The sequence below is a fragment of the Oryctolagus cuniculus genome, chromosome 8, assembly GCF_964237555.1.
Source record: "Oryctolagus cuniculus chromosome 8, mOryCun1.1, whole genome shotgun sequence".
NCBI classification, from domain to species: domain Eukaryota; kingdom Metazoa; phylum Chordata; class Mammalia; order Lagomorpha; family Leporidae; genus Oryctolagus; species Oryctolagus cuniculus.
Window position 1 is genome coordinate 95732296 of NC_091439.1, and position 20951 is coordinate 95753246.

Here is a 20951-nt window from a genome sequence, read left to right on the forward strand (position 1 = left end):
TGAAAACTTCAGTCATCAATGCTGCAAAATCTTGAATATATTGAATACCAATATGATACAACATTGGAAAATTCTGTTCCATGAAACCATTTCAGGAACAAAATTATTTACAGATATTATATACAATTAACTTTGAGCTAGGTATGTAATATGTATATGAAATATAAAGTAGTTTGTGTTTAGACTTGAGTCCCATCCCCAAAATATCCTATTACTTATATTCCATTATTCCAAAATCTGTCAAAATTTACAATCTGAACCACTACTAATCCCAGGCTTTTTGTATAAGGCATACTCAACATGTGGCAAAAATTAAGAAAAAGTACTAATTAAGAGCAAATATTCATATTGGAATCTAATTTTTACTACTTTAACCAATACAAGATTCTAATGTTTTAATGGTTTTAAAACTTAATTATGAGACTTAAGTTTTAATTTTCACATTTAATATATAATTGAGGAGATAGATGAAATTCAGGCACTTTCTGAAATTTTAAGCAATCTTACTCATTTCAAAATGGTGCATTTCAATTTTATATAACTATGTGAAGGGAAAGCTCAAATGTTTCTTTAAACATTATGTAGGTGAGAAAAATTAAATTGCTGCAATTTAGTTTCTGAGAGCTATGTATTATTGCTCTATGCCCATCAGGTTTCTGTAATTAGAATTATATCACTTTCTCTATATATTTCCTTATGTATACTATTAGAAATCCATGTTCAGGGCATGATTCTCAATCCATGTGTCAAACTATTATCATGCTATGATGTGTAACTAATGTACAGTTTTTAACATCTATTTATAAAATCTTGACTTTATTTGCCAATCTATGGCTAACTGCCAGAAATGCTTGCTAAAGCAAAAACTTGTACTTGTGCCTGTCCTTCCCTAAAACTTGAATAAACAACTTTTGTCTATCAGTTAAACTCTAGATGGATAGTTTGTCAGCAAAGACTGTGTTAAGTCTTCTTCACAATTACCTTCTTCTCTAATATCTGCCCTCAATATATTTCGTGATACATATCAATGAATTGTTTTCCAAATTTCCATGATTTTTTTGTGCTTCTATGCATTATGACATACTTCCTTTCACAATAGTCTGTCAAAATCTTACCATAGTTTTCAATTCACTTCCTAAGTCACTTGATTTACTAAAGTTTTCCTAGTTTTCTGTAAAAAGTAATTATGCTTGTTTTCTGGAATCCTGAATGCTTTTCACTAATCATATGGCACCCATCAAAATTTTACCTATAGGTAATACGAAGGTATTAAAAGTAAATTAGCTGGGCCAGCACTGTGGCACAGCGCGTTAATGCCCTGGCCTGAAGTGCTGGCATCTCATATGGGCGCCGGTTTGAGTCCTGGCTGCTCCTCTTGCAGCCCAGCTCTGGGCTGTAGCCTGGGAAAGCAGTAGAAGATGGCCCAGGTCCTTGGGTCCCTGCGCCCACGTGGGAGACCTGGAAGAAGCTCCTGGCTCCTGGCTTTGGATCGGTGCAGCTCTGGCCGTTGCGGCCATCTGGGGAGTGAACGAGCGGATGGAAGATCTCTATCTCTGTCTCTACCTCTCTCTGTAACTGTCTTTCAAATAAATAAATTAAAAATCTTAAAAAAATAAAAAAAATTAAAAGTAAATTAGCAAGTAGATCACAAAGGTAAGTATGTGAAATATGTGTTCTCCCAAACCACCGGATACCTTGGACTTCATGTGGAATCAATGTGATGGATGTGTTTCTGTATGTGAAACATTAACTAAGATTTTTTTAAATTGTCGTTTCCCTTATTACCTATATAGATAATGAAAGCACTTTCTATTTGATTTCCTCAATAAACATGAAAATAACATGACCTTTTCCCTTTCAAATTTAATTTTTAATTTCTGCTGTTTTTAAATTGCCACTCCAACTCTTTTGTGCTCTAAAACTCGTCCTCTGCCGGGCCGTGTGAGCAGCTGCACCATGGTGTCCGTGAAGTGGGCTTCCTCAGTCCTGCTGCTGCAACTCTGCTGTGCTGGCTGTGGCTTCTGTGGGAAGGTGCTGGTGTGGCCTTGTGACATGAGCCACTGGCTTAACATCAAGGTCATTCTAGAGGCACTCGCAGAGCGGGGCCATGAGGTAACAGTGCTCACTCATCCACATACTCTTCTCATTGATCACTGGAACCCCTCTGCCCTGAAGTTCGAGATGGTCGATGTGCCATTTGACAAAGAGAATGCTGAGAAGAAAAATGCAGAATTTCAGAACCTGGCTCTTAATGTCTCACCACTGCTGTCACCCTGGAAATCAGTAATAAAACTGAGTGACTTCTTTAGCGGACTGAATGACGATTTTAAACTTTTCTGTGAGAGTGTCATCTACAACCAGACACTCATGAAGAAGCTGCAGGAAACCAACTATGATGTAATGCTTATCGACCCTGTGACACCCTGTGGGGAGCTGGTGGCTGAGCTGCTTGCAGTTCCCTTTGTAATCACCCTTAGGGTTTCCATAGGAGGCAATATGGAGAGGAACTGTGGGAAACTTCCATCTCCACCTTCGTATGTCCCTGTGACTATGGTGGGACTAACAGACAAGATGACTTTTCTGGAAAGAGTGAAAAATGCAATGCTTTTGGTTGTCTTTAACTTCTGGATTCAAGACGGTGACTTTCACTTTTGGAGACAGTTTTATAGTGAAGCATTAGGTAAGAGACTCTTCATTTTAAATTAGCAATGACAAGATATGTGGAAAGATTTCATTTCCTATACAGATTATCATCTATGAATTTTCAAATTATAGAAAATCATGGTTTCCTTGCTAAAGATAAAGCTAAATTTTATTTTTGTAAACTATGATAGGCCTTAACAAAGAGATTTTGGCATTTTCATGAAATTATTTGAAAGTGCAGCGTATATATATATATATATAAAATAAACATATAAAAATATATAAATATATATTTATAAATATATAAATTATAAATAATATATTTATATATACTATATAAATATATATATTATAAATAAATATATATTTAACAGGTAGAGTTATAGACAGTGAGACAGACAGAGAGCCCAGATGGGATGCCGGCACTGCAGGCTGTGAGTTTACCTATTACGCCACAGCGTCAGCCCATGTAATTTTTTTTTTTTTTTTTTTACAGGCAGAGTTAGAGAGAAACAGAGAGAAAGGTCTTCTTTCTGTTGGTGCACCGCCCCAAATGGCTGCTACGGCTGGCGTGCTGCACCAATCCAAAGCCAGGAGCCAGGTGCTTCTCCTGGTCTCCCATGGGTTGTGGGGCCCAAGCTCTTGGGCCATCCTCCACTGCCTTCCTGGGCCACAGCAGACAGCTGGACTGGAAGAGGAGCAAGCAGGACTAGAACCGGTGCCCACATGGAATGCTGGCGCTGCAGGCGGAGGATTAGCCAAGTGAGCCATGGCATCCGCCCCGTACATCATATATTTTTGAGAATCACTAATAATCATTTTTAAAGTTATACTATTTATATGACAGTAATAGGTATTCACTATTCTTCTATCATATATTTTTTAAGAATCTTTACAATGTCTGTTGTATATAGTTTTGGTCATCATTCTAGTTTTGGTCATCATTCTTATACTGAAACATGTCCTGGAAGCTTTAACTTCTTGGATAATGAACACATTAAATCTGAGAAATTAATCAGAAAACTATTTAGGAATTGTGTCTTGTATAAATTAAAAAAAATTCTTTAGAACTTTTGTCTGTGGCATAAAATCGAATGGATTTTTCTTTCACCATTATAACCATAATTTGACTTATTTTTAATCCCTTGCCTTGTCTTCCAGAATATGGTGTTGTGTTGTTGCAATTTTCATGCATTCAGTTATGATCCACAAGTCAATGAGTTAGGCTACCTCTTAAACTTTATTCAAGAAGTGCAGCGGGCCAGTGCTGCGGCTCACTTGACTAATCCTCTGCCTGCAGCGCCGGCACCCCGGGTTCTAGTCCCGGTTGGGTTGCCGGATCCTGTCCCGTTTGCTCCTCTTCCAGTCCAGCTCTCTGCTGTGGCCCGGGAAGGCAGTGGAGGATGGCCCAAGTGCTTGGGCCCTGCACCTGCATGGGAGACCAGGAGGAGGCACCTGGCTCCTGGCTTTGGATCGGTGCAGCGCGCCAGCCATAGCAGTCATTTGGGGGGTGAACCAATGGAAAAGGAAGACCTTTCTCTCTGTCTCTCTCTCTCACTGTCTAAATCTGCCTGTCAAAAAAGAAAAAGAAAAGAAGTGCAGAGTCATGGACAGAGACACACAAGATCATATGTGATCCTAAAAATAGTAATTCAATTCACTGATTCATAGTATGTACACTGCTTCACAGAACAAAATTCATAGGAATTCACTTCAACAATTCCTGTTGATAGATATGATATGAATTCACATGCACTGGTTTTCTCTTATTGATTGACTGAATAATCAGTAAGCACTGTCTAGGTGAATGAAGCACTCTAGGCTTCATGCAGGGTACAGGACAGTAAAACAAGATTCCTGACCCCAAGTGTACTGCCAGAGGTCTTTTTTCCATTCAATTTTGTTTATAGCAGTTGCCTTTATTCCCACTAAGCTAGGGACTCTTTGCTTTTTATTTGTTAAACTTCTTACTCAGTGAAGTATTAAGCCTTTTTTTCTGTAAGGTAAATTTAAAATATGTTCTCTCAAATACTTAAAAAAAAAAAAAAGAAAGAAAGAGAGGCAGAAGAGGGGATGTGGGGAGGGAGAGAGGGGGAAGAGAGAGAAAAAGGGCATTCATGAAGTTCTTAGAATTATATCTAAAAGCACGTTAAATCTATTAAAACTAATTAAAACAAAAATTAAACAAAACTAAATCAAAATGGTTAAGATAGCCATTTTTGTGTATTTTATCACAATTAATAGTCATTAAATTAAAAATAAATAACATGCAAATAACTAAAAAACCAGAACTATAAATAGGTAACTGAAATAGTTTTGCAAAATAGGATTATGTTTGAAGTCCCATTGAAAAATTCAAACTGAGAACAGAGCAGAAGTGTTATAAAAGAATAAGAGGGGGCACGGCTTGTCTCTTCACAACCAAAGTTTGTTCTAACTAATCATTCAGGCAACTCCCAAGAAATCTTTACTTATCTCCCCACTTGGACAGATTGCAATAATTGAATTGTTTGATAATGACATTTATTTGGTGTCTAAAACTTAATAACTTAGTAACTATCATGGAATTTATAAAATTACTTACTGTAGATATGAATCAATTGTAATTAGATAATATAACTCAAAGAAAAGAAACAATAGTCAGTTTCTATCAAGTATTTTCCCCATAACTCTTCATGTATAACATTTCAAGTAAGACATATTACTCTGTATATTCTTCTACTTAAAGTATAATGCCATAGATTGGCAATCTGGGCAGCATAAGACATAGAAAACAAAGAATCTAGACAAAGTGAATATGTTTGCATAAGAAGTTTAAAGATGGTTCTCATCCGTCATCTGGTGACTTTTAAATGACTATCTTCAATAAAGACTCCTTATGATCATTGTAAAGATCTGTAAAGATCTGGGGCTTGATGAATTTGGATATAACTTAAAAATGAAAACATGATGACTCTGAAAATGGACTTTCTTTTTTTGACAGGTAGAGTTACACAGTGAGAGAGAGAGACAGAGAGAAAGGTATTCCCTCTGCTGGTTCACCACCTAAATGGCCGCTATGGCTGGCGCGCTGTGCCTATCTGAAGCCAGGAGCCAGGTGCTTCTTTCTGGTCTCTCATGAGGGTGCAGGGCCCAAGCACTTGGGCCACCCTCCACTGCCTTCCCGGGCCACAGCAGAGAGCTAGACTGGAAGAGGAGCAACTGGGACAGGATCCGGCAACCCAACCGGGACTAGAACCCGGGGTGCCGGCGCTGTAGGTGGAGGATTAGCCTAGTGAGCCATGGCACCAGGCTGAAAATGGACTTTCAAACATGGGTGTACATAACCACCATTTTCCTTAGAATTCTAAAATAAAATGAACTCTTCCACATTCTATTAGTTGCAAAACATGATTTTTAGATAGAAATTATAGATTTAGTTTTTTAAAATTACTCATCCTTTTGCTTAAAATCCTAAGATTAACACATTTAAAATGTGTCCTTTTCTAAAATTTTATTGTTTGAAGGTTATAATAAAGTAGGTGTCTCATAGTTAAGTATGTACATGTGTGCTACATACCCAAAAGAGGATTCATCATGGGTATACATCAGTTGGGATTATCTTACCAATAAAATAGTGGCCCATTAATTGGAGAGATGGAATATCATATAGGAGGTCACGTGGACTGATATTGGTGGGATTCTTCAATGATATGTCTCAGACTACAGACTACAAACACTTGAAATGTGATTGGTGATGATAATGTCTGAGAAATCAATCATCTGCAATTCACTCATACAGGAAAAATGATTAATGAATTCATTTATCATTAATTTTTAAACATTTAAAATTATTTAGTTTTACTTTATTTGAAAGAGAGAGAGAGAGAGAGAGAGAGAGAGAGAGAGAGAAACTTCCATGCACTCATTCACTTCCCAAATGCCAAAGCATCCAGGGTTGGGTCAGTCCCAAGCCAGGAACCAAGGATTCCATCCTGGTCTCCCAAGAATGCAAATATTTTAGCCATCATCTGCTTCCTCCCAGGGTGCACATTAGCAGGAAAATGGATTGGAATAGGAGGACATAACCTTCCTTTCCCTCAGTACCTTACCAAGGAATGAGTGGTCTAATTTTTCCTTTTAAATTATTGTGTCAATTCCCTCCACTGAACAGTTATGTGTTTCTTCCAGGAAGACCCACCACATTATGTGAAACTCTGGCAAAAGCTGAAATTTGGTTAATCCGAACATATTGGGATTTTGAATTTCCTCGTCCATACTTACCTAATATTGAATTTGTTGGAGGGCTGCATTGCAAACCTGCCAAACCTTTGCCTAAGGTAGCATTATCACTTAAAGGGCTTTTGGGTGATTTATGATATGATACTTGATTTTCCATGAAGTAAGTGCATCCCTATTAACACAGATGATATGATGAACAACCTCAGTTTTCACTCCATATTCATTTTCTATGTCTCAAGGGACCTATGGTTGCTAAAAAAAAGTATTTTAGGTGTTGCTTTGATGAACTTGGAGTGTATGAAGTGATCAAGGTAAATTTTAATGTATTGATGTTACTGATGTGTTGCTAATGTATTGGAGTTACAGAAAATTAGGGCTATGAGGATCACTAAGGAGACTGCTCTATTCTTTTCCACAGGCATATTTGGGTTAGGAACAGGACATTTATCATGATGGTAGCAAGATAACACGCTTCTCCAGACTTTGTGGTGCATTTTCTAGGAAGGAGGGAGGGGAAATGTTGACAGAAAGTTATTCAGGACCCCTTGATTTCCATTTTGAGTGCTTAATTTGTGTGGTAGGTTATGTTGAAATAGAACATATATAGAGGTAAAATATGTTTGAAATTAATATTATGCATGCTATCTTATGACCATGCAAGAGAAGAGTCCAAGGAAATTTCAGGTGAAGTTCTCTAGAAATCACTTGGATAATGTGTGGTCTCAATCTCATGCTACAGCAATACAAAGCGTGAAAGTTGTCAGCATGGAGTAGAGTTCATGGACATGGGAGATCCAAAGGTTAAATCAATTCTTTCTCAGCCTAGTGGCAGGATTCTTTTGAAATGAAAAACAAGACTAGAGTTATTCACAAGTCTTCAGAAAAAGAATGTGAGCTGCTATGGATATCAGAAGAAACTGTATTGAGAAGCAAAATGAATATAGAAAATTTCTCCATTTTTTTATTTTGAACTTGAGATCTTTGTCCCCCACATTGGCTATAAACTCTAGCTCTTACCTGAGTGGACTCAAGGATATTTAATTGTAGATGGTTACAATGTGTGTTTCACAGGATACTTTTAGTCCTGGTGCATGGCCTAATGCATGATTGTGCAACAGTGACCATCTGTGTGTCCCCATATAAACTTCTTTAAAGTAGCAGATGCCTCTGTGGCTGTTTTCTGCCCAATATCCCTTTCCTTCCTACCAGGAGAGCCACTCCAAAGCAAACTGACCAGGACAAAGTTTAGGGCATATTAACTGGTCAAGTGAAAAACAAGGAGCCAACTCAACAAAGCCCATGAAATAACAGAAGCAGTTTATGAACTGCAGTTTACAGAGAAAAGCAGTCAGTGTGTCCTGAGGAGTCACAGGGAAGTGGTGATCTTACCACAGCAAGCAAGTTTGAAGAGCTGATGTGGCACAGAATATAGACGAGGGGATCTGCAAAACAAAACATTTATTAGGAAGCTGGGCATTACTTTTGTAGGTTTGCAGTGGATGATTGTGATTGTTGGATTCAAGAGCAGGCAGCATGAGTTCTGTTGAGTCACTCCGTGAGTGAGAAGTGGTCACTGCAGCACAACACCACAGTTCCTACGGAATGTGAGGGCAGAACAGTTAACCAAGTCTGTTGATTTGGCTGTAATATGGAATTGGGTGTTCAGGGGGTCAGTGATATAAAGCAGGTATCAAAATTAAACATGTTGAGGAACTAGAAGGAGGCAGAGAATTTGAAACTGTGTCAGTGTTGATAAAACACTGATTCTTGTGTGAAGCATAGAACAGATGCCACAACAACTCATCACATTAATTATTAGTAAGAATGTTGTGTTCAAATATCAACAGAGAGTAAGGAGAAACCCTAATTTCTTATGTTGTGGGAATAAGAGCAAAACACATTAAGGAATATTGCAAGCTCAATGGAATTTTTGGGAGAGTGATAGATTTCTTTCCATAGTAAGACAAGTATTGATAATAAAGTTCCATTTTTGGCTTAAGAATATCTTATTTCATACCAAAAAAGTCATAGTTACAAACAAACCCCAATTAAAAGATGACATCATTAGCTATTCTGTAACTAGAGATCCAGAAAGACAAATAAGTCAGGCCGTTGCTTCGGCTCACTAGGCTAATCCTCCGCCTGCAGCGCCGGCAGCCCAGGTTCTAGCCCTGGTTGGGGTGCCAGATTCTGTCCCGCTTGCTCCTCTTCCAATCCAGCTCTCTGCTGTGGCCCGGGAAGGCAGTGGAGGATGGCCCAAGTGCTTGGGCCCTGCACCTGCATGGGAGACCAGGAGGAGGCACCTGGATTCTTGCTTTGGATCAGTGCAGCACTGGCCGTGGCGGCCATTTGGGGAGTGAACCAGCAGAGGGAAGACCTTTCTCTCTGTCTCTCTCTCTCACTAACTCTGCCTGTCAAAAAAAAAAAAAAAAAAAAAAAAAAAAAAAGAAAGACAAGTAAATCACAATTCCCATGCATCTCTAGTTAATCTGTGGTGATTATTTTACCCTCTCATGTTCATTTTTATGCAAACACACACATGCACACATGCATCCATGAGAAAATATAAAAACTTTAAAATACAGAAAATATTAAATTTAAATAAAACAGCACAGAGATGTTGATTATATTTAAATTACTTTGTTAATCATTTAGAAGCCTTATTCAGACACACACAGTTTTATCTGCTTTTTTAAGATAATTTTGCTCAGTTTTCAAAACACTTGCTTTTCAAAACTTGGTTTCTATTAAACATGGAGAAGCTATATTCTTATGTGATATTTCTGTGTGATCATTTTGTAACATGGCTATTCTAGTAATAAAAATGTACGGGAGAGGTTTGACATACACATCTGAGATGGCTGTGCATGTCAGAATATAGATTAAGTCTAAATATACCAATCTTGATGATGATAGTGTAAATGAATTCGGTATTATTCTCTGTGCTATTGCACTTTTGTGATACACAGAATATTTTTCTTTACAGGAAATGGAAGAGTTTGTCCAGAGCTCAGGTGAAGATGGCATCGTGGTGTTTTCTCTGGGTTCTGTAATTGATAATTTACCTGAAGAAAAGGGTGACCTCATTGCTTCTGCCCTGGCTCAGATTCCACAGAAGGTCAGCAAAGCCCTGCATCCAAGTGTGCCTTTCCATCTGAAAGCTGAGTCTCATTTTCCTATTAGCATGAAAGATATCAGTATCGAGTAAAAATCTGTGAAATACTGTCACAACAGTTTTAGGCACAATTGTTTACTTGCTTACTGAGCCTTGCCTTTACTATGGAAACAACTCTCTTCACTGTCATTTGTTTGTAATAAAATAAAAATAAATATGTTGAACCCACTGAACATTTTAGAATTTGAAATATTAAGGCCTGTTCTGATTACCTAAAAAAATTCTGAAGCATTTTAGCTTCTAAGGACAAGGAAAAGAGGAAACTGATATGATAAATTGAGAGGGCTATGATTCTGCAGAATATCTCCATACCTCCACATATATGGTGGTCATATAAGTAGATTGTTAGATTTTTGCAGTTTTTCTTATTAATTAATTTTTTCTAAAGGGAAAAGCAACTATATTTTATATTACAGCCTACCAATTTTTAGGTTATAAGATATTCTGTGATTCTTCCTATTCAAATGAAAGATTTTTTCTAAAGACTTCCACAAAGCAAAAAATATTTAATGTAGCAGAAGTACAAAACTAAACAACATGCCCCATTGTAAAGTGAATATGAGTAACCTTCTGGGCACCCTCCTTACCTCCCTTTCCTGTTTGTTTTTCATAAAAAAAACTAAAGAAAAGAGAAAAAGAAACAAGATCAGAAGAGAAAAGAGTAGACAGCAAATCATCCAAAAAGCACACAGGAAAGCTAGAATAAATTATACCTGTGAGAAAGATATATGGGAAGATAGAGCTATCATGGCCCAGTGATTCAAATTTACACAGAAGCCATGCATCCATGTAATTCGTATATGCAGACTAATTAGAAAATAATGCTTGCTTTTCCAATTCTTTATTATTAATCTCATTCCTGGATACTTCAATTATTAATAAATCATTGGTAACAATACTTTTTTATTTTTTAAAAGATTTATTTATTTTATTTGAAAGTCAGTTACACAGAGAGAGGAGAGGTAGAGAGAGAGAGAAAGAGGTCTTTTATCCGCTGGTTTGCTCCCCAGTTGGCCACAATGGCCAGAGCTGTGCCGTTCCAAAGCCAGAAGCCAAGAGCCTCTTCCAGATCTCCCACTTGGGTGCATGGGCCCACGCACTTGAACCATCTTCTACTGCTTTCCCAGGCCACAGCAGAGAACTGGATTGGAATTGGAGCAGCCAGGTGAACCAGCACCCATATGGGATGCTGGCACTTCAGGCCAGAGCGTTAACCCACTGCCCCACAGTGCGGGCCCCAACAATACATTTGAAAGAAACTATACAACAACCTTTTAAGAAGATGAGTATATGGGTTGGCATTCGGCACAGCGGCAAATATACTACTTGAGACTGTGACATCCCATAGAGAAGAGCTTGGATTCTCTTCCCAGCTCTGCTTGTGATTTCAGGTTCCTGTTAATACAAGGTGCATGCAACAGATGATGGCTAAAGTACATGGGGCCCTGCCATCTATATGGGGGACCAGATTGAATTCCTGGCTTATGGCTTCAGGCTGCTCCAACCCAGGCTATTTTATGCATTTGGAGAATGAACCAGTAAATAAAAGATCTCTCAATTTCTCTCTCTCTCTCTCTCCCCTCCCCAGCTACTTTTCAAATAGAAGGAATATAAATATAAATGATTTAAAATGAAAATTGTAAACAATACTACTGTTTTTTACACATTACACTGTGCTCGAAAATACTCCTCTTTCAACTGAAAGGAATATTCACAGAGTGGAATATTTATCTTATAACAATTTCTACAGCCTTAAAATGCTATTCTTTAATTGTTACTGGTGAATTTCAGGTTTTATGGAAATTCAAAGGCAAGAAACCAGCTACATTAGGTGCAAATACTCAAGTCTATGATTGGATACCCCAGAATGATCTTCTTGGTAAGACTATGGGAAAGTAAAAGTATGCAACTGGACGAGGGACACAGTGAATAAAATTCAACGAACAGTTAACAATTGTAGACGTTTCTCAAAGTATCTCAAATTTTGACGTATATATAATTAAAGAACTGATCAGTATTTTCCTAAATTAATGCATTGTAATGTTTACATTCAGAGTTTTGAGCAATGCCAAAACTGCTATTAAAAAAGATGCCATTTTCTGTGGTAGAAATGCCCCAGATAATCACCTTCTATAGGATACATTGCCTTCTTCATCGAGTTATCCTATAGTAATTTTCCCTTCTGCTTTTCTAAAATACTTTTACAAGTGATAATGCAATCTTCACTCAGTTTTGCTCTGCTCCCCAAACTAGGTCATCCCAAAACCAAAGCTTTCATCACACATGGTGGAATTAATGGAATCTATGAAGCAATTTACCATGGTGTCCCCATGGTAGGCGTTCCCTTGTTTGGCGATCAGCCTGACAACATTGCTCACATGAGAGCCAAAGGAGCGGCTGTAGAGTTGAGCCTGCACACAATGACAAGTGCAGACTTGCTCAGTGCCTTAAAGACAGTGATCAACGACCCTTCGTAAGTACTGCTGATTTGAAAGGTTCTAATATTGACTATGATATTAGTTGCACCAGGAAGCATTCAAGACCAGGGTTATGGGATTTTTTATGCAGCATTTTCCCACAATACTGAATAATTCACAGTCTTGGGCTTGAAATCATCTCGAAAACTGTAGCTCATTCAGTGATTAATGTTACTTTATGAAAAAAAGCGCAAATTGACAATGAGCTTCCTACATTTGTGCCTCTTTATTCGTTTCCTTGATTGTAAGAGGAGAAAACTAGGCATACAAGGGATCCTCAAAAAGTTTGTGAAAAAATGAATAGCCTATAAAAATAAGTGCAGATTTCAAAGCTTTTTATGAATGACAATAAAACTGTATTTGGTTCAATTTTTCCACAGATCATTTGAAGTACCCTTATGTGCTGCTTTGTCAGTCTCCTCACCATATATGTAAATGATATACAGTCAACAAAGTTCATGTAGCTCCAAGAATTTATCTTTACTTTCATAAGCTTTTGGCTTTAAAGCAGATTTCATGTACCTATATTTAATTAAAACAAAGATAAGAACGCTCTACTTTCTGTCTCTGTTCTCACTTCCAGCTACAAAGAGAACGCCATGAAGTTATCGAGGATTCACCACGATCAGCCCATGAAGCCCCTGGACCGGGCAGTCTTCTGGGTCGAGTTTGTCATGCGCCACAAGGGAGCCAAGCACCTTCGGCCAGCAGTCCATGACCTCAGCTGGTTCCAGGCCCACTCTTTGGATGTGATCGGGTTCCTGCTGGCTTGTGTGGCAGCTGTTATAATCTTTGTCACAAAATGCTTGTTGTTTTGCTGCCAACAGTTTGGAAAGACAGGAAAGAAGAAAAAGAAGGAATAGGTCCCTTCAAGTTTAGGCAAAGTGCTGAATAGGACAAACTTGTTCATTCCAGGGTTCAGGGAGAACACATCTGCTACCTGTTTTCCTATTCCCCATTCCTCAATCTTTCCCTAGAATTTAACGAATCATTAAGCACTGAGTGTGTCTCGTTTTCATCTCTCCTTCCCAGTTATTTTTCCCTCCTGTTTTCACTTTACTGACAACAGAGATACTAACAACTGAAGCGAGACATAACAATGCTTTTCTTTCACATCAAGTCCTTCTCACCACCATCAATTTAACAATTTTATCGCCATATCCCTGTATTATATATAAAACTAGTAACCATGCTGATATTCTCTTGGCAGTCCATCCAAGTTGCTGCAATTAGTAGGATTTTGTTATTTTTACAGATGAATAAGATTACTATATATGTGTATATATAAAATCATATTTTCTTAACCTATTTATATTTTGTTGGGCACCTTAGTGAGTCCATATTTTGACCATTGTTAATTGTGATGCAATACATAAAAGAGAACAATTTTAAATTAATATAAAATTATGCACTTTCAGCATCCAGAGGAACAAAAAGAAATCAAACCCCAAATTATTAGAAGGAACCAGTAATAAAGACTAAAAAAAAGTTTATAATATAAACAAAGACAAAAATCAGTGAAATGAAGAGTTGGTTTTGTGAGAAGATGAGCAAACACAAAAACATGAGGTAAAATAAAAAAGGAAAAATATTATGTGAACAGATAAAGTTAGAGGTAAAATAGTGGCATTGCAATTAGCACAGAAATACAGAGCATCATAAGAAACTGATATGAACAATTATACACAAAGAAATTGGACAACTTCAAAACAATTGACAAGTCCCTGGGCACAGATAATATACCTAAATCAAGTCAAGGAAAAATAGAAACATCCAAACGGACCAATAATGACCAATGAGGTTGAAGCAGCAAGTGCAGATCTTCAAACAAAAAAGATCCAGAACTGATGGCTTAATCTCTGAAATCACTTAAAGGAGAACCAATTCTAATTATTCTTAAGTTATACCAACAAAATCAAAAAGAATAGACATTTGACAAATATAATCAGAAGGGCACTATTACTCAGATACCAAAGCCAGACAAAAACAGAGCAAAAGTAAAGTAAGGACCAATAATCCTGACAAAATTTGTTTTTATATTCAAATAGCTATTTCAATGTTACATCAATTCTTTATAGATTTAGTAGGTAGCCAATTAGTGCAACAGTTTTCTAAACAAAAAATTAAATACATACAGCTAATTGTAAAGAAACTTTAAAAAATATGATGGAACAAATGGGAATAATGATGAACTGAAAGAAATGTAAAATATTTGAATAATATATGTAAAATTTCTAAAATATATTTTTGTGAGTGATATAATTTATTATTTTTATAATTCCTTTAAAATTTTTATGAGATATAATTTATATTCCATAAAACTCACCTAAATGCAATCCAATATATTTAGCATGTTTACAACATTATGAATTTGTCATGATAATCTAATTTTAGGACATTTTCATCATCCAAAAATGAAATGTCATACCCCTTGGAAGTCACTCCCTATGCTCTCTCACCTGCAGAAACTACTAATATATACATATATGCTTGTTCTGGAAATTTATTTAAATGGAATTGCACATTATATTGCTTTTTAAAAAAGATTTATTCTACTTATTTGAAAGACAGTTACAGAGAGAGGTAGAGATAGAGGTCTTCCATTTGCTGGTTCACTCTCCAAATGGCCACAATGGCTGGAGCTGTGCCGATCTGAAGTCAGGAGCCAGGGAGTTCTTTTTTTTTTTTTACTTTTTTTTTTTAACTTTTATTTAATGAATATAAATTTCCAAAGTACAGCTTATGGATTACAATGGCTTCCCCCCCCCATAATTTCCCTCCCATTCGCAACCCTCCCCTTTCCCTCTCCCTCCCCCCTTCCATTCACATCAAGATTCATTTTCAATTCTCTTTATATACAGAATATCAGTTTAGCATACATTAAGTAAAGATTTCAACAGTTTGCACCCACATAGAAACACAAAGTGAAAAATACTGTTTGAGTACTAGTTATAGCATTAAGTCACAATGTACAGCACATTAAGGACAGAGATCCTACATGAGGAGTAAGTGCACAGTGACTCCTGTTGTTGACTTAACAAATTGACACTCTTGTTTATGGCATCAGTAATCACCCTAGGCTCTTGTCATGAGTCGCCAAGGCTATGCAAGCCTTTTGATTCTTCTGGGTCTCTCACATGGGTGCGGGTGCCCAAGGACTTGGGCCACCCTCTGTTGCTTTCCAAGATGCATTAGCAGGGAGCTAGATTGGAAGTGGAGCAGACGGGCATGAACCAGTGCCCATGTGGGATGATGGCATAGCAGATCATGGCTTTAACCCATTGTGCCACAGTGCCAGCCTCTATGTTGTCTTTAACAACTGGTTTGTCTAAGCACAATATTTTTTGAGTGCCTCCACATTGCAGTACATATGAGTACTACTTTTCATTCATTTTTAATTTTGGATAACATGCTGTGTTATGAATACACTATATTTCACTAATTATTTAATCAGTTAATGAGCATTTTGCTTTACTACCCATTCTTGCTATGATGAGTAATGATGTCCCAAAGATTGATATACACACTAGTGCATAAATATGTTTTTATTTGTTTTGGGGATGATATTAAAGAATCATACAGTAAATTCCTGTATATAAAGAACTGCCAAACTGTTTTTCAATGTCCTTGTACATTTGCAGTCACTTTTACATTCACACTGGCAATAGTTGATGGTTTTAAGTTGTCTGATTGACAACACTTGCAATCGTTTGTTACAGGGTGTGAAATGGTACCTAATTGTAGTCTCAATTTGCATTTCTCTTATTGATAAATTGTTGAGCTTCTTTCATCTACTTGTTAGTCAACTGTATATATTTTTAAAGGAAATGTCTAATCAAAATCCTTATCATTTTTAGTTGGTTCAGTAGGAGAATTAATAGATATACATTTCAAGTTATTACTGATTGTTAATGATTGATCCCAGGATTTTCCCTTAAATACTGCTTTGTTGTTGTTTTTGTTGTTGTTTTCAGTATCCTTTTATCTTTTACTAGCAGAGCTTCTGCCTTAATATTATTTTTTCAAGATGTTGATTATCTTTCCCTTTCTCTGTGAGGTACAGTCTTAAGTATCATTTGTAAGGCTGGCTGGGTGGTGAAAAATTCTTTTATTTTGGCTTGTCTTGGAAGGTCTTTATTTTACCTTCTTTTTAAAAAGATTTATTTATTTATTTATTAGTTATTTATTTATTTTGAAAGTCAAAGTTACAGAAGGAACAAGAGCTAGAGAGTGAGATCTTCCATCTGCTCGTCTATTCCCCAGATGGAAGCAATGGCCAGGGTTGATCAAGGCCAAAGCCAGGAAACAGCTTGATCACTAGTAGCAGGGGCCCAAACACTTGGGACATCTTCTGCTGATTTTCACAGGCCACTAACAGGGAACCGGACTGGAGGTGAAGCTACCAGGTCTCAAATTAGAATCATATGGGATGCTGGCATGGCAGGAAGTGGCTTTACCTGCTATGCCACAATCACAGCCCCCAATTTACTGTTTTATTAATGACAGCTTCACTGGGTAAAGTATTCAGGGTTGGCAGGGATTATTTTTTTGTTGTTATTATTGTTTGTTTTTCTTTTAGGATCTGGATTATATCTTTTCATTCTCTCTTGGCTTTTAGGATTTCTGTTGAGAAATCTGCTATCAGTCTGATGTAAATTCCTCTCAAGTGATAAGGACATTTCCCACTTGCAAATTTTAGAATGCTCTCTTTATGTTTTAGATTTAGTAATTTGACTTAATGTGTTATGGTGAATGCATTTTTTGATTGTGCCTATTTGGGGATCTATGAGCTTCCTGTATTAGGATATATGTATTTTTCTTCAAAATGGAGAAATTTTGTGAGCCATTTTTAATCCATACCTTTAAGAACTCCTAAGAGTAAGTAATTGTCTTTTGATGGTACCTCATATATTTTGACCACCATTTATGTTTCTCCTCCCCCTCCTCCTTCTTCTCCCCTTCTTTCCTCCTCCTCCTCCTTCTTCTCTTTCTTACTCCCTCTTCCACTTACCCTTTCCTTCCTCTACTTCCTTCTCCCCCTTGTCCTCTTCCTTCTCCTCTTCCTCTACACTCCCCAGGTAGCTGTAATGGCCAAGGTTGAGGCAGGCCAAAAGCAGGAGCTTCATCTGAGTCTCCCATGTACGTGGCAGGGGCCTAAACACTTCCACCATCTTCTGCTGCTTTTTTCAGGCCATTAACAACAGGGTACTGAATCAGAAGTGGAGCAGCCAGTACATGAGCCAGTGCCAATATGGAATGCCAGCATTGAAAGCAGTTGGTTTATGTGCTACATCACAACACCGGCCCCTCCATTGTATTTTTTTATTTGAGTTTTCAAATACTTCACGACTAATATTTGTTTTTTCTTCAATATCTCAATCTCTTTGCAGAAATTCTCATATGTGTCATGTATAGATTTCCTTAATTTGTTTAACTATCTCTATTAGTGAGTAACTTTACAATTATTCTTTTGAATTCCTTTTTAACTGTTTTGTTAATCTCTCCTCTGCAAAACTGAATATTAATGGATTGTGTTCATTTTGGGGAGGAATATTGCCTTTGCTGCTCCTGTTGGTTGTGTTTCTACATTGATTTATATGCATCTTGAATTACTTGTTAGTATTTTCTCTATGTGATTTTTTTCTTTTAATTTTTTTAATAGAAGCTTTATTCTTGGAAGTGTGCCTGTATTACTCAATGGAAGTCCTGAGGCTTACACTTGAGTTCCAGGAGTGTATGCTTGTAGGGGCCAGGGAACTTGGCATACCTTTTTTGGATGGGGCATGAGTCCAGGGTTACATACAAGTTGGGCATGGTGAAGCACCTCTGGCTGTTGTCAGTACGAATAATGGATGTTGAAGCTGGCTCTGCATTCACAGACCCAGCCCTTCTCTGTGCCAATGTGAAGCAGCTGATCCACAGCCTAGAGTAAGCTCATGGTGCCTGCACACCCTACCCACCCATATGTGCTCCATCTACAAAGCACCAAACCATAGTGCATCCGTTCAACTCCATGAATTGTCTTATAAAAGTAAGAAATGTCTTTAGGACTTCCACATTGAGACAAATTACAATCATAGAATCTTGAACTCAATCATCACATACCATAGTCTTCAATAAGATTAATGCACATTTCTCACATAAACTGTGGAGACAAGAGAGCATTGGGAATGACACAAAGTGATGAAAGAACAAGACTGTCCATAGTTATAGCTCCACTACAACTATCTAGCAAGTCTAAATGAGGACATTTCCAGGTAAACAAACACTGAGGATTTTCAATTCTAACAGCTCGAACATAAATCAAATTCAAAGGAAACTCTTCACATTGAAAGAATACGAGACATTATGAGTTGCAGCAGACATGTATTACTTAGCTATGAAAAGGAATGACAGGGCAGGTGTTTGGTAGTGGTTCACGCTCTGCTTGCATGCCCACATTCCATATTGGAGTGCTGCTTCCAACCAGCTTCCTGCTAATGCACAGCTTAGGAGGCAGAATGTTTTGACTCAAGTACTTGCATCCCTGTAACCCATGACCCCAGTGGAGTTCTAGGCTCGTGGATTTGGCCTGACCCAGCACTGACTGCTGTGAGCATTTGGGGAATGCACTAGCAGATGGAAGACATCTCTCTCTTACTCTCTCTCTCTGAGTAAAATATGAAACTTGGTAGTTCAACAAGTGAAAAGTGCAGCAGAATGTTCTTTTCAGAAGAATTTGCGCACAAAAATGTGCAGTGTATGTAAGCAAAGTCAGGTAAAAGAGAAAATTGGTAGTAGTGAGGTTAAAGGAATGGACAGTGTCTTCAGGAAGGGCTTTTTAAGAACCTTGAGGATTTGGACTTCATCCTGATGACAGTAGAAGGTGTGCAGGAGATGTTACCATGTTTGTTATCATTGTCAGATTTGTATTGGGTAAAATGATTCCTGTCATAGTATAGAGAAATATTAGAAACAGAAATACCAAGCAGAAGCCAATACGAGAACTAAGGCTAGAGTGAACAATGCTCTAGATGAAATTGCAGATGTAAGATCAGATCAGAGTGAAGGACTTCAAGAAGATGAATGTGAAGCTGTCATCAGGATGCACATTGAATTGTGGGAAACACATAGTAAAGAATGAGAGCAAGGTGCTCATATGGTCTGATACTCCTAGGTACAATTGTGGTAGAGCCACATAAGGGTGTCCTACTCAGAACACAGTCAACCTCTTCTTCACTGTGGTGCCTCTGTCTTAGGTCTTTACCTGGAATGAGAGAGTCACAATGAAGAAGACTCACAGCACTTTTTGGTTCATGGGCAAACACTATCTTCTATTCGCACTTAAAAAAACCTGTTTATAAAGAGATTATTTGCACTTTCGTTCCTTATTAGTATGAATTGCTTGAGGCTTATGAATTGAAAGTGAAACCAAATTTCCAAATGTGTATGTTTTCTTCACTTTTGTATCATTAAAATTGTCCTGTTTTGCTTCTGAAGAAATCTGAGTTCTACAAATCTAAGGTCTTGCCAAGAATCATAAACATATGATTTTTAAACACAATGAGCAGACTCTCCAAATGTACTTAGCTGCTTAGTGGTCATGTTCGTAGCATCATAATAGCAAAAATTGATGAGAAAACAGCCAAAGGCCCTTTCAAAAACCATGTAAATCTATTGTAGTCACTTTCTATCTACTTCTTTTTTTTTTTTTTTTTTTTTTTTTTTTGACAGGCAGAGTGGACAGTGAGAGAGAGAGACAGAGAGAAAGGTCTTCCTTTGCCGTTGGTTCACCCTCCAATGGCCGCTGCGGCCGGCGCGCTGCGGCCGGCGCGCTGCGGCCGGCGCACCGCGCTGATCCGATGGCAGGAGCCAGGAGCCAGGTGCTTTTCCTGGTCTCCCATGGGGTGCAGGGCCCAAGCACCTGGGCCATCCTCCACTGCACTCCCGGGCCACAGCAGAGAGCTGGCCTGGAAGAGGGGCAACCGGGACAGAATCCGGCGCCCCAACCGGGACTAGAACCCGGTGTGCCGGCGCCGCTAGGCGGAGGATTAGCCTAGTGAGCCGTGGCGCCGGCTCTATCTACTTCTAAATTGTAGAGATGCTGCATAAATGCCCCTCGGGGAGAACACCCCCCTGAAATTAGAGGCATGGCAGCAGTTTCTGCTCATGCCAAAACAGTCCAGGGATGGGTACACCAGCCCCAAAGCAGTGGGAACCGACTCTGGAGATATTTTTTAGTTGTTTTTATGGAGGTAGAAAGACCAAGTGTCAAGATGAGCAATGTCAGCACCAGAGATCCCCAGCCTAATGAACAAGGATGTAGGGGGACAATGGTCTGCTTCTCTCAGGGAAGTCAGGGAAGATTGGACACAGAGAACTTCTTTCCCAGGAGTTGTGCCTTGTTTGTAACTCGTTACAAGCCAAGCTTCCAACATCTCATTAACATAGATGGA

At 38.1% G+C, this 20951-nt stretch overlaps 1 protein-coding gene across 1 annotated transcript; it reads left to right on the forward strand.

The window, feature by feature from the left end:
- Positions 1-1903: 1903 nt before the first annotated feature.
- Positions 1904-19998, forward strand: LOC100359229 (UDP-glucuronosyltransferase 2A3). The gene is made up of 6 exons (XM_002717125.5): positions 1904-2680; positions 6814-6962; positions 9851-9982; positions 11831-11918; positions 12293-12512; positions 13100-19998. Exons 1-6 carry the CDS (start codon positions 1957-1959, stop codon positions 13377-13379), a joined length of 1593 nt encoding a protein of 530 aa, XP_002717171.1. The 5' UTR covers positions 1904-1956; the 3' UTR covers positions 13380-19998.
- Positions 19999-20951: the final 953 nt, after the last annotated feature.

Bases quoted from the DNA above. Each gene is read 5' to 3' on its own strand.
- LOC100359229 (XM_002717125.5), top strand. From the start codon at position 1,957: ATGGTGTCCGTGAAGTGGGCTTCCTCAGTCCTGCTGCTGCAACTCTGC. The intron at 9,983-11,830 runs GTCAGCAAAGCC...GGTGAATTTCAG, and splicing joins TGGCTCAGATTCCACAGAAG to GTTTTATGGAAATTCAAAGG. The intron at 11,919-12,292 runs GTAAGACTATGG...TCCCCAAACTAG, and splicing joins ACCCCAGAATGATCTTCTTG to GTCATCCCAAAACCAAAGCT.